Consider the following 13,470-nt stretch of genomic DNA (forward strand, 5'->3'; position numbering starts at 1 on the left):
ATGTGTAAAAACGAGATTCGAGCGCGCTCGGACAACGACAGACAATCAGCGGTATCACATTATTATGCTCTATTTTCTTATGAGCGGGCTTTCACCGAGTATACTTCTACCCTATACTCTTGCTGCGGGTTGTACTATACGAGTGGGTGCTCAAAGCGGCCAGAGTACTGTGTTCCCGCAGCCTGCACCTGAGGGCGTCGGCCCGCGCCGTGGTGCACAACGCGAGGATGATCGGACCACTAGCGGAGACCGACAAGTTTGTGCTGGACGACTTTGCGCTGCTTGAAAGGTTAGACTTTAATTCAAGAAAGTTTTCCATTGTTCTATTTTGAGGGCATTTTAGGTTGCGTTGGAGGTGTGAACGACGCCATTCGGTGGTATGTTGCTCGGTCGCTATACGTTTATAAACGCCCTCCGACAGTTCTCTAGTTTACGGCTGCGATGTGTAATTATTTATGGTATTGTCGATATCAACTTCATTTACAAATATCACATAATTTTCAGGTTCACTAGTCAGACGTACGGAGACAAACTAAGCGAAGTCTTCGATAAGAAGAAATCGAAAACCAACGAAGTCACAGATGATGATGATGATGAAGGTACTTATTCAACTTATTTAATTTGTAATTGATACTTTAATTTTAATACTAATACAGGGTGTTGTGAACTAAGTTATAAAAACTTTTAAATATTATGTTCCATGGTATTATTCATACACATCACAGAAATTACTATATTTATCTTACTTCATCTGACCCACAGAAGACGACTTCATCGACTTAACCCCAGACGCCCGTCTGAAGGTGATATCAGTAGTAGCGGGACGCGGGGCGCACTCACGCACGCCGCTGCCAGCCGGCCTGCGCACAGAACACTCATTGGTGGACTTGCCCCCGCTGTATCCTGATGAAGCCGCTATTGAGGTGAGTGACCAATCACAGTGCGGCGTCTTATTGCAGCTGACACAATGTGCCCAATGATAGCGCGTGATTTAATCAGCGTTGCCGCGCTAAGATTTCAATCGTGTTGTAAAAAATTGGGTATAAAATTAAGGCATATTCCTTGTGATATCAGGGTCATTGCGTAAATTGCCTTGCTTGATGCATCGATTTCAGACAGATGCATTTGGCAGTCATGAAAAAAACTGCATGAGAGGCTCCAGCCATTAACCACCTAGTCCCGTCACTCCAACTTACTCAACAACACCAATCCCCCCCTCCGCAGATGGTAGCAGTGCTAGACCCTGCCTCAGCGGCGGCGCAGCGCCTCGCCCCGCTGCTGCTGGTGCTGCGCAAGGTGGTCAACTGCCGCGTCAAGCTGTTCCTCAACCCGCAGGACAAGAACTCCGATATGCCGCTTAAGAGGTATGTATAGATGCCGCCTAATAAGTTGGCAAAATGCTAATTGTTGCTTATTGCCTTGTAGCCGTTGTAGTTGGGGAATTTGTAACCATTTGAAATTGGAGAGTCCTTTGTTAAGCCTACGTGGATTTAGCCCGGTAGGCATAATAGATAGATAGATAGATAGATAGAGTACTCTTTATTTGTACACCAAGAAATAATTAACAATTTTACATAGACACTTAACTAGGGTACAAAAAGGCGGTCTTATCGCATAATAAGTTTGATATGCCGCCTCTCGTTTGCCATATAAACTAAAAACCGCTAGAGAAAGGCTACAGAAACTAGAGCATCCAATTAGTTAACAGTCACCAGGATACCAGAGAGAAAATCTTGGTTCTTCAATATCCTTCGTTCATAATAATCACACCCACATATTAACCCACCCCCCACATCCGCAGTTTCTACCGCTACGTCCTTGAACCGGAGCTCCAGTTCACCCCGTCCGGGTCACAAACCGGCGGCGCATTGGCCCGGTTCGCCCGGCTGCCGCACGCGCCGCTTCTATCCATGGAGCTCAGGACTCCGCCCAACTGGCTCGTGGAATGTGTGAAGAGTGTGTACGATCTGGATAATATCAGGCTGGCTGATGTGGATACTGTTGTGCATAGGTGAGTTTGGTTTTTATTAATATAAACATAATCATTGTAAAAAAAACGCAAGCTAAATTGGCGGCGCTAGTCAGTTTTTTAATCGCCTTAATCATCGTTAAAAAACTCGGCATAATATTCTGTTAACGAACTGTTATTGTATCCTATCAATTAAAAATCAACCTTATCTCCCAGAGCGTATGAGCTAAAGTACATCCTCCTTATTTGAAGGCCACGCGTGGTAAACAACAACATACACACAATTAGTCAAACAGTATTTTATTTATCTCTCATACAAACAACAACACAACATACTCTGTCAATCAAAACCCGACCTTATCCCACAGCGAATTCGAGCTAGAATACCTGCTCCTCGAAGGCCACGCATGGGACACCACCCTAGGCACCCCTCCCCGCGGCCTCCAACTAGTGCTAGGAACCCGAGAGACGCCCGACCTCATGGACACCATCGTGATGGCCAACCTGGGCTACTTCCAGCTGAAGGCCAACCCCGGAGCGTGGATACTGAGGCTGCGGCCCGGCCGGAGTGAAGAGATCTATGAGATTGTTGGGTGAGTTGCTTGAGAGTGATTTTGGTTGAACATCTAAGCAGCGTAACAAACTGCATCACGGGTTTTACCCCCGGCCTATGTAGATATTTTTTGGAGACAGATATTTTTATTTACGTCATTGTGCTCCAAACTGCCTGTCAAGCGTGGATATTATGACAGTAACACTCCACTATTGGAGGAGGCTTATCCCCTCTTGTAAACTGTTAGGGAATGTTTGCTTTAAAAATATCCTATAAGTTTATTTATATTTTTTGGCATTATAGAATCTTAGAGGCTGAAGATATGGCGAGCAGTACAGTTAGAGTGTGAGTCTTTTCGCGTGAATTTCTTAGACACGTATTAGTTATTACTGTTATAGACTGATAACATATTTAGCTAGTACTACCTTATAATAATTCATAAATAATTTATGTCCATAATTTTTTATGTTATTTTATTAATGATGGTAGGTATTATATTATCTTATGTTTGTAAATAATTATTTATACTTAGGTTTATTTTGTAAGTTTGGGTCTATAATTATATTTGAGTATATTTTTTTGGCGACGTGACTAACACTAATTTTATACATTGAATAATAGGGCTACTCATGTTTGTTTGTGTTTAATATTATTTTGTATCGACTGTAGATTGAGTAAATTATTATCTGCATTCTTATATGTTCAAAACCATTTCGACTTTCAACAATATCTATCCTATCAAAAAAAAAATAATTAAAAACCCGCCTCAATCCCCCAGACACGAGAACACCGACACGCCCGCGGGCAGCGCCGACATCCAGGTCCTGATGCACTCGTTCCGCAGCCACGTGATCAAGCTGCGAGTGTCCAAGAAGCAAGACAAGCAACACCTGGACCTGCTGGCTGATGGGGATGAGAAGAACAGCGGCGGGATCTGGAACTCGATTGCCAGGTGGGAGTCTAGTGTTTTGGTTGTAGAGCTGTAAAGTTCGTTTGTAAAGTTACATGCTGCTTCAAAAAGTATTTATATGTTATCGTTCAAAAGTTTGTATCTCTATTTACGGCTTTTGCTTTTGGATTGTCTCCTCGGTGGATAATACTAGATTTGACAAATCTTGGGTTTGTCACCGTAGTGATAGACAAATGGTTAGATAAAGGATTATCCAGTCGCTGACTACTTGGATTTATATAAAATACAGTTGATATGTAACTCGAAGAGTCTTCTATGCACCCTTACAGGTTGAAAGGTAGATCTGATTGACATTGTTACTATTGTAAATTGTGCAATGAGCGAAATATGCGTCCACTGCGTTGAGCGGAGGGAAAAATCACCTCCGCAGCGGACATCCGCTCGAAGTATCTGTGAGGCCCTAAAAGCATATATTTTTCGCCATACATTTATTTACATGAATAATTATATGAATAAACATCCAACCCCACACAGTTCATTCAGCGGCGCTGAAGAGACGGACTCCGAAGACACTATCAACGTGTTCTCCGTAGCGTCAGGTCATCTCTACGAGCGCTTCCTGCGCATCATGATGGTGTCCGTGCTCAAGCACACCAAGTCGCCCGTCAAGTTCTGGTTCTTGAAGAACTATTTGAGCCCCAGTTTGAAGGTTAGTCGGACTATTAAGCTTTGGTCATAATAGTATGAGCGTGGCGCGTGGTATTTAATTACAATGGAATTCCATATAGAAAGTAATACTCGTATGTACTTCCCTTTGTAGAACTCCACTGAGGCAGTTGATAGTCTAGGGTTCGATTCCCAGATGAGGTAGGAGACACATTTAAAAGGTTCTCGGTATCATTATAGCACCGGTTTACCCAAAAGGTAGCGATCCCATTGTAGTAAAGGACAACATTTCAAAAAACTAAAGCTGCTATAAATTGAAAACCATTTCGAGATTTAGCTCTAAAGGCCACAAAAAAATTGTTTTTGTATTTTTTGGATGTATCATTTTCGAGAAAATCATAAAATAGTAAAAAAGTGCCGATACATCAGGTGCGATGCATTTTGATGATCAAAGCCTATAGATTTAAAAACAAAGTAACTGTCACTTTCATTTTTGATTGACGTTGACGTTTTATCGTGACGTTGTTGTTTATTTGGGTCATTTTCATTAATTCTGTTCTGACACTTTCTGACTATTTTTTTAAATTATCATACAAAATGGTTAGTACGTTTTAAGAGATGACCTCTACATAATATGCCCCAGAGCATGCCACCGCCTACACAGCTGAAAAAATGCTTCTGCTTATTTTTTTACATGATAAGTAAGTACTGTGTATCATCAGAAATATCAATGTCATTTGAAAATGACCCATTTGTTGGTTGGAATGTAAACAAAGTTTAAATTTCACTTGTCAGTGTCATTTATGTTTTTTTTCGAGACTAAGGCAAAAGGCAAAAATAAAAATTGAGCCTAATATGTGACGTCACTTCCGGTTTTAAAATCATTAACTTTAAAGTTAAAAATAACATGCAAAAATTAATGTTTATACAAAATAAAAAAATATGGGTCCCCTAATTTTTTATAAACTTTCCGAATAGCTAATAAAAATATAGGGTAAAGAAAATGAAATGTTGTCCATTAATATACCTCACTATCATGCATCTATGACCTAATTTTCTATAGTGCGCTTATTACAAACAATAACCACCAAACATCTCCTCCCTCTGCCATCAAACTAAACTTTCAAAACACCACCCTCTCCACAGGAAAGTCTCCCATACATGGCTAAAGAGTACGGCTTCTCATACGAACTGGTACAGTACCAGTGGCCGCGCTGGCTGCAGCGGCAGAAGGACCGCCAGCGCACCATCTGGGGGTACAAGATACTGTTCCTCGATGTACTGTTCCCGCTGCATGTGAAGAAGATTATATTTGTGGACGCTGATCAGGTGAGAGAGTGTAGTAACTTAACTATTGTTTGGAGGATTTGAGTGTAGGTAGAGTGCGCTGATGTCATGCAAGAGTTTTAATATCAGATAGGAATTCAATAAAAAAAATGCATGAAAGCGAAGATGAGAGCGAAATAAGACAGGAGGACCGCCAGAGCACCATCTGGGGCTACAAGATACTGTTCCTGGATGTACTGTTCCCGCTGCACGTGAAGAAGATTACATTTGTTGACGCTGATCAGGTGAGAGAGTGTAGTAACTTGACTATTCTGATAGAATTATTTGGGTAGGTAGGTAGCGCTTATGCAGTGCAATTCTTGGTATTTTGACAGCCGAAAAACTAAGAACTAGTTTTTTTTAAATTAATTACACTTAGTTACTTTATTTGTAGACAAACGTGGCACAGTTTAAAAATACACAAACACATAGGAAGGATGTATGATCATATTGATCATGTTCAGTAGGTTATCCTATGCTGATGTTAATCGGATCATAATATTTCAGATTGTCCGAGCGGACCTGAAAGAGCTAGTGGACCTGGACCTGGGAGGAGCTCCCTACGGGTACACGCCTTTCTGCGACAGTCGGAAGGAAATGGAAGGATTCAGGTTAGTCCATGTCTTCAACAGTCATATATAATTCTTATTTATAATCTTTTTGCTACTGTTGTAGAAACTATACTACGGGTTATAGTTCCTGCATCGGGCTCACCCAAATGTATCCTATGTAACCATTGATTCTCTGTCTGCGAATCACGAATATTCGATATGTAATTAGATAGGAGTTTGTATGCGTTTTATTAGTTTCTAATAAACCAATAGTTACCGACAGGGGCGCTGATCAAGATATCATACAAATTGTGGCGAACCGCCTATCGAATTACCTATCGACTAGAGTCAGAAAAAACATTACCCTCCTCCTTCGGCAGTCGGGTGATCGGTACACTGGTCTACGGTAGGTAGGATGGTATCAACCATTTCCATCCTATATATTTACCTCTCTCGCAGGTTCTGGAAGCAAGGCTACTGGCGCAACCACCTCCAGGGTCGCAGCTACCACATCTCGGCCCTGTACGTGGTGGACCTGAGGAGGTTCCGGCGCGTGGCGGCGGGCGACCGCCTGCGCGGCCAGTACCAGGCGCTCAGCCAGGACCCCAACAGTCTGTCTAACCTGGGTATGTGGACTGGAGTGTTAGGGTGCAAGTTGGCAGCGAATGACATGGTGTTGCAGCAGATGAAGCAACCTCAGAAATATTTAAGTTACTACTATTTCCATTAAATACATTCGCTCGATGACACGTCAGCAACTGGTGAGTGCTAGGGGCTCAGCCAGAACCCTAACAGTCTGTCTAACCTGGGTATGTTGATGTAATTTAAGGGTGCTAATTGGTAAAGGGCGATATATGTCGTTTATGGTGTAACTTCTGTATTTCTTTGTAGCAGCGTCTTTTGCAACCTTTGCTAATTGGCACCTTTACTTGTAGCTTCACTGGGACTGTACCAGGCGCTAAGCCAGGAACTCAACACTCTGTCTAACTTGGGTAAGTGGATGTAGTATTAGGTTGCTAGTTGGTATAGGGTACTATGGTGTTGCAGCCAGTGGCGGTTGTACCTAAAGTGCGCCCGTGCAACGCACTACCATTTAAAAACCTTCTAAATATGTACCTTCCTTCTTCCTATACCATACTAGGTACCTACATCTAAAAAAAAACTTCACAAAAAATACCAATATAACAACCATAATACCTACCCTAAACAGAAATTACATCAATCTGATTATCGTTACGACTTAAATTAAATCGAGCTGGCCTATTTTGATTTCTATTGCGAAAGAATTAGATCTTATTTTTGCTTGAACAAAAACGGCCTCGTGCGCTCGGATTGTCGCACGGAGCGAGCTCCTACATGTAGTATGAAACAGGATGGAAATCGCCCGGCGCGTGAGACGGAAGATGCTCAGTACAAACTGTATGCAGTTCTAGGATAAATTCGTGCGCCGCACGCACGCGACCGGAAATTGCCGAAATAATACGAATGACGCCACGGGACTCGCCGGTGGCCTTGACCGGTGGCGTGACCTACGAACGATACACTTGTCATCTCATTCATTAGTATCTCTATTTAGTCTGTGATCTCATTGTCGCAGTTTCACCTTTCGCGCGCGAATACGTAATTAATTTGTTTAATTACTTATTAACTAAGAAAGTAGTAAAGATTTCGTGAGTGTGTTGTGTATGTGTGTGTGTCAGTGAAAATGAGTGCAAAATACAATATTGACTTCATAAAAAGCAATATTAGGATATTTCAAAATAGACTGGACATTAAATCTGCTGGGCCGCCTCGGCCTTTTCTCATCTTAAAACAGGAGTGCAAAACAAAAAATAAAACTTGGGTATATACCAGACTTTTCAAAAGTGAAATGTACAATAAAGTGAAGAAATGGTTATGTGAATGTGAGAGACTAAATGCTTTATTTTGCTTTCCGTGTGTTGTTTTCGTTTCGGCGTAGAAGCAATTTCGCGTCAAAAAGGGAACGCAGAATTGTATTGTAATATAAATAAGGTAAAATATACTTATATTGTTTTTACTTCTAATTGTAATAATCTATTTTTCTTCCAAAATTTACTAAACCCATAAAGTGCACCACCGGGTATCTGAGGCACCAGCCGCCACTGGTTGCAGCATTGTTTCTATGAAATATTCAGTTCTTTGTAGCAGCGTCTTTTGCAACCTCATTTTGCCAATTAGCACCTTTAGTACTTGAAGATTCACTGGGGACTGTACCACGCGCTAAGCCAGGAACTCAACACTCTCTCTCTTTACACTATGTAACTTGGGTATGTGCTCGAGTGTTGTGTAGAGTTACTGGTATGTGGCAACGACAATAAATCAACTAGGTTAGAAGAAACCTGCAAGGCAGCAGCTACCACATCTCGGCGCTCTACGTGGTGGACCTGAGGAGGTTCCGGCGCGTGGCGGCGGGCGGCCGCCTGCGCGGCCAGTACCAGGCGCTCAGCCAGGACCCCAACAGTCTGTCTAACCTGGGTATGTAGAGTTAGAGTGCAAGTTGGTAAAAGACAACATGTGTCTAACTTAGGTATGTGGAAGAGAGAATATTAGGGTGCAATTAGGTACAGGGCGACTTGGTGTTGCAGCGGATGAAGCGTCGCTACGTCAGCATTGTTTCTATGAAATTCTTCAGTTCTTTGTAGCAGCGTATTTTGCAACCTCATATTGCCAATTAGCACCTTTACTTGAAGCTTCACTGTATTAGCTGGAACTTTACCAGGCGCTAAGCCAGAAACTCGGTGTAACTTGGGTATGTGTTCAAGTGTTGTAAGAATTACTGCTCTGCGGCAACGGCAATAAATCAATAAGGTTAGAAGAAACCAGCAAGGTCGCAGCTACCACATCTCGGCCCTGTACGTGGTGGACCTGAGGAGGTTCCGGCGCGTGGCGGCGGGCGACCGCCTGCGCGGCCAGTACCAGGCGCTCAGCCAGGACCCCAACAGTCTGTCTAACTTGGGTATGTGGAGGGATGAATATTAGGGTGCAAGTTGGTGAAGGATGATATGGTGTTGCAGCAGATGAAAAGTCGCAACGTCACTATTATTGACGCCGCACTTGCACATTTACTTTATTTGTGCAGTACCAGGCGGTCAGCCAGGATCCTAACAGTCTGTCTAATCTGGGTATGTGGACGAGTGTTGTAAACATTATTGGTCTAAATTCGTTAGGTTAGAAGAAAACGAAGGCTATATTGGTCCCAATCTTGCTCTTATAAACAGAAATGATTTGAACACCTGAAACTATATATTCTTAAAAACGATTAAAACCGATTTCAAAATATTTTACAATTATGAAGCTATATTATCACTGCTTGCTATTAGCTACGTTTTATCCCGAGAAACCATAGTGCAAATCAAAGGCGATGCGAAGCTCGCGCTTACTACCTGTCGTCCATCCGAATTGCCTATCATGTGACATTTACGTATACTAGACATTATTGTAACCTGCAACATTGTTCCCCCAGATCAAGACCTGCCGAACAACATGATCCACCAGGTGGCCATCAAGTCCCTCCCGCAGGAGTGGCTCTGGTGCGAGACCTGGTGCGACGAGAAGTCCAAGACTTACGCCAAGACCATCGACTTGGTAAGTACCGCGGATTAATAGGAACCCACAGATTAGTTAGTGCGTATTTACGCACACCTTCTTTGTAGAAAACTAGTCAAATCTAGCATATCCTCTGACGGATAACCTCATTTCTGATACGATCCATCAGAGAAACCTCAAGCATAGCTTTCTCCATAGCACGCACACATTTACATGTCATTTTGAAAACTTCTGTAGTCATATACTGCTTCTGGTTGTGTCGACAAAATGTGTTCATGATTATTCTTGTTTTCAGTGCAACAACCCGCAGACAAAGGAGGCCAAGCTATCAGCCGCCATGCGCATCGTCCCCGAGTGGACGCAGTACGACGAGGAGATCAAGGCGCTGATGGCGCGCGTCCGCCGCGGCCTGTTCCACGCGGGCGACGTGGACCAGGTCTGTACCTCTCTGTCCCCGAGTGGACCTCTCTCTGTCTCCGAGTGGACCTCTCTCTGTCCCCGAGTGGACGCAGTACGACGAGGAGATCAAGGCGCTGATGGCGCGCGTCCGCCGCGGCCTGTTCCACGCGGGCGACGTGGACCAGGTCTGTACCTCTCTGTCCCCGAGTGGACCTCTCTCTGTCCCCGAGTGGACGCAGTACGACGAGGAGATCAAGGCGCTGATGGCGCGCGTCCGCCGCGGCCTGTTCCACGCGGGCGACGTGGACCAGGTCTGTACCTCTCTGTCCCCGAGTGGACCTCTCTCTGTCCCCGAGTGGACCTCTCTCTGTCCCCGAGTGGACCTCTCTCTGTCCCCGAGTGGACGCAGTACGACGAGGAGATCAAGGCGCTGATGGCGCGCGTCCGCCGCGGCCTGTTCCACGCGGGCGACGTGGACCAGGTCTGTACCTCTCTGTCCCCGAGTGGACCTCTCTCTGTCCCCGAGTGGACCTCTCTCTGTCCCCGAGTGGACCTCTCTCTGTCCCCGAGTGGACGCAGTACGACGAGGAGATCAAGGCGCTGATGGCGCGCGTCCGCCGCGGCCTGTTCCACGCGGGCGACGTGGACCAGGTCTGTACCTCTCTGTCGCCGAGTGGACCTCTCTCTGTCCCCGAGTGGACCTCTCTCTGTCCCCGAGTGGATCTCTCTGTCTTAAATGGCTGCCATGTATAGCGCATGTGTAACCGTATAGCTATCGTCACACATTCACCACACATTGGCACATTCCACCTGATGCCTTGCGCGATTGGTCGAGTTAAAGGTTAGAAGTACATAGTTTGAACCGTATATCATGGACGTGGACAAGCAACAGTACGGGGCCGGGGGCAAGATTATAACTCAAACACAATTTTTATTTTGATATTTTGTTGCAGGAATCTGAGATACATCACGAGGAACATGATACAAGTAAGTAGCCCTTCTTTCATACAAAAATTATATCATAATATTTTTCTCCTGGTGAGAACGAAGTCCATCATTCGAATCTGTTGTTCCAGGTCCCTCCCACGACACCCACACTGAGTTATGATGAACTAAAGTTATGTAAATTAATTTAAACCAAGGTGATATTGTGTTTATAATACGTATGTATGAGTGTTGCAAGTGTGTACAGAGTACAGGAGGGTTATTGTAGCTTACAAAAAAATTTATCGAAAGCTGTCGTGCAATCGATACGCTTAATGTTAGAACAACATAAGCGCGTGGTTAGCGCAGCAGCGCTCCGAAACTTCGATTTTCGTAAGCTAAAGTGACCCCCCAGAGTTTGCATTTTTATAATTTCCAGTGATTTCAGATGTTAGCCATTAGATCCGCGGCTCAATTATGTAATCTATAATTGATTGAGCAAATTTTCTCTATGACGATTGTATAGTTTCGAAATTAGCAAAGGACCAAACTTTATTTTTATAATTTCCCCCTTCCTTATCAGCATTTTTGTGACTGATAATGTTTAAGTAAAAGCGATGTGATTTTAGTGCATAAGCAAACTTTAGTTTGTTGTTTAGTTAATTTTCTGAAGGTTCTATTAATTGCAAGAACGTACGGTATGATTTGTATCTACGTTGTTAGACAGTAATCGGTTCATGTTCATGACACAATCATTTAATTTTTTCTACCTCTTTGAGATCGCTAAAACTTAGTCATTCAATTTTTTTGTAAGTATTTATCTCGATTTGCCATACTTTAATTGAATACCTTTTTTTCATTAAAATTCAATAATTTACCAGAATTAATTAATTCAAAGAAAATTATATAAAATTTTCTACATTGAAGATCTCATGTCACGAAGTTACAGGTCCTCATTTGTTGAATTGGTTGTTGAATATTTTTTTTTGAAAGTCATACAGCACCTGTATTTAATATGTATCATATAAGTTAAGAAGGAACTTTGGGGAAGCACGAATAAAAAACACAATTCTAAGTACGATTTTTATTTACAAAAAGTTGTTTTTTCATAGTTATAGTTAGGGCAAGATTCTGACACAATATATCTACGTCAAGCTACTACAAACATGGAGTTAAGTCAGTCATAAAGAATGAGCTGTCGAAATATATTAAAATATATACAACAAGCGATGTTATTACTAAATCTACGGATTATACGAAAACCCTACAAGTTCAAGTATTCCATTCTAAAAGCAATATTTATAGCTTACAATCTACCACTACAAACATTTATTGTCGAAATATAATTCTAATCCTAACCAGATTTAATTCAAACACAAAATTATATCAACAGAAATCAGTCTTAATATTTTGGGAACAAAAACAAAATATTCTTTGGTAACCTAAGTACTGCAACAAAATGTTATCCTAAAATTTAGGACCTAAATAATACTGAAATTTATAAATATCGTGGTTTTAAATTAAAATAAATAAGCTTTTCGTTTTAAAATCTGTTAAAAATGGACGAAGATCTACTTTTTAAAACACTTCCATTTTATTTTAATGTAGGTAATTTTAATCTTAAATGAGAGACGATTTTTACACCATATATCTTAAAGCTAAGAGATAAATGACTAGGTATACTGCAAAATCTATTGTATTGAAAGAATAACTTATTTATTGTGAGTTTGAATTTTCTTCTGGATGGTGACTGATCAGTGAGTAGTATCTTTTAATATTATATGCAGTAAGTATTATAGTTGTGAACTCAAAAAGTATCTATCTTTTGTTTTTCTCTGCTTCTGTCTTTTATCTTTCAATAATTCAGTAAACAAGAAATTTAATGGTAACGTAGCTTTTGTCTTTTGTTTTTTTAATCGATTTAGCATTTTTCATATTTTTCTATCTGTGTTCCAAAATGAATAAATCCTATTTTCACTCCCTGGTTCAGTTACAGTAGTGCTCCTCAGTGGTCAGCCTGCAAAGTTGGCAGTCGACGCGGCAACACCAGTGCGCCTTGCAGTGGCACCGCTCGAGCCGCGTGAAGCGCAATATGGAAAACTGGTGAACTTTAATACGGCCAAAATCTGTCTAAATCATAATTTAGAACAAGGTATGTTATTCCAACATTCTATGTAATATGGATTATTGATACGTGCAGCAGAAAACGAGAACTGCAATGGTAGCTTATATTTTTGTGTTTTTGTTTTACGTCTGTGAATGATGTCAATTTAGCATTTTTTCAAGTTGTCTGTATGTTCAGTTACAATAGTGCTCCTCAGTAGTCAACCTACACAACTGACAGTCGACACGGCAACACCAGTGCGCCTTGCAGTGGCATCGCTCGAGCCGAGTGGACCGCACGGCGCGCCGCCCGCGCCCGCAGCACAGCCGCCCGCAGCCGCCCGCCGCGCCGCCCAGCGACGCGTTGCACTGTCTGTGGGGGTGAGTTGCTTGGTTATTTGTGATTTGTTGATATAAATGAATAAATATGTGGGGACATCGCACACACGGCTATCCAACCCCAAACTAGACAGAGCCTGTAATATGGGTATCGGACAGATGA

At 42.4% G+C, this 13,470-nt stretch overlaps 2 protein-coding genes across 2 annotated transcripts in view; one reads left to right on the forward strand and one right to left on the reverse strand.

Moving 5' to 3' along the window:
- Window positions 1–11,940, forward strand: LOC125489570 (UDP-glucose:glycoprotein glucosyltransferase-like). Its single transcript, XM_048625707.1, has 17 exons — window positions 1–51; window positions 144–289; window positions 505–599; window positions 763–923; window positions 1,225–1,364; window positions 1,802–2,011; window positions 2,338–2,562; window positions 3,301–3,474; window positions 3,967–4,141; window positions 5,245–5,427; window positions 5,932–6,035; window positions 6,435–6,601; window positions 9,460–9,581; window positions 9,838–9,918; window positions 10,067–10,592; window positions 10,895–10,928; window positions 11,018–11,940. Exons 1-15 carry the CDS (start codon window positions 1–3, stop codon window positions 10,373–10,375), a joined length of 2,343 nt encoding a protein of 780 aa, XP_048481664.1. The 3' UTR covers window positions 10,376–10,592; window positions 10,895–10,928; window positions 11,018–11,940.
- The window catches only part of LOC125488503 (protein Wnt-11-like), a 24,633-nt gene continuing 23,097 nt past the window's right edge, over window positions 11,935–13,470 (reverse strand). Inside the window, exon 7 of the mRNA XM_048625827.1 lies at window positions 11,935–13,341. Within this exon, the coding sequence (XP_048481784.1) occupies window positions 13,164–13,341 (178 nt within the window). The 3' untranslated portion in view covers window positions 11,935–13,163. The remainder of the gene's footprint in view (window positions 13,342–13,470) is intronic.

Source organism: Plutella xylostella, chromosome 15, assembly GCF_932276165.1.
Source record: "Plutella xylostella chromosome 15, ilPluXylo3.1, whole genome shotgun sequence".
Lineage (NCBI taxonomy): Eukaryota > Metazoa > Arthropoda > Insecta > Lepidoptera > Plutellidae > Plutella > Plutella xylostella.

Excerpts from the sequence above, each read along its gene's own strand:
- LOC125489570 (XM_048625707.1), top strand. The coding sequence starts at position 1 with ATGTGTAAAAACGAGATTCGAGCGCGCTCGGACAACGACAGACAATCA. Across the intron at positions 5,428-5,931 it reads TATTTGTGGACGCTGATCAG|ATTGTCCGAGCGGACCTGAA; the intron begins GTGAGAGAGTGT and ends ATAATATTTCAG. Across the intron at positions 6,602-9,459 it reads CAACAGTCTGTCTAACCTGG|ATCAAGACCTGCCGAACAAC; the intron begins GTATGTGGACTG and ends TTGTTCCCCCAG.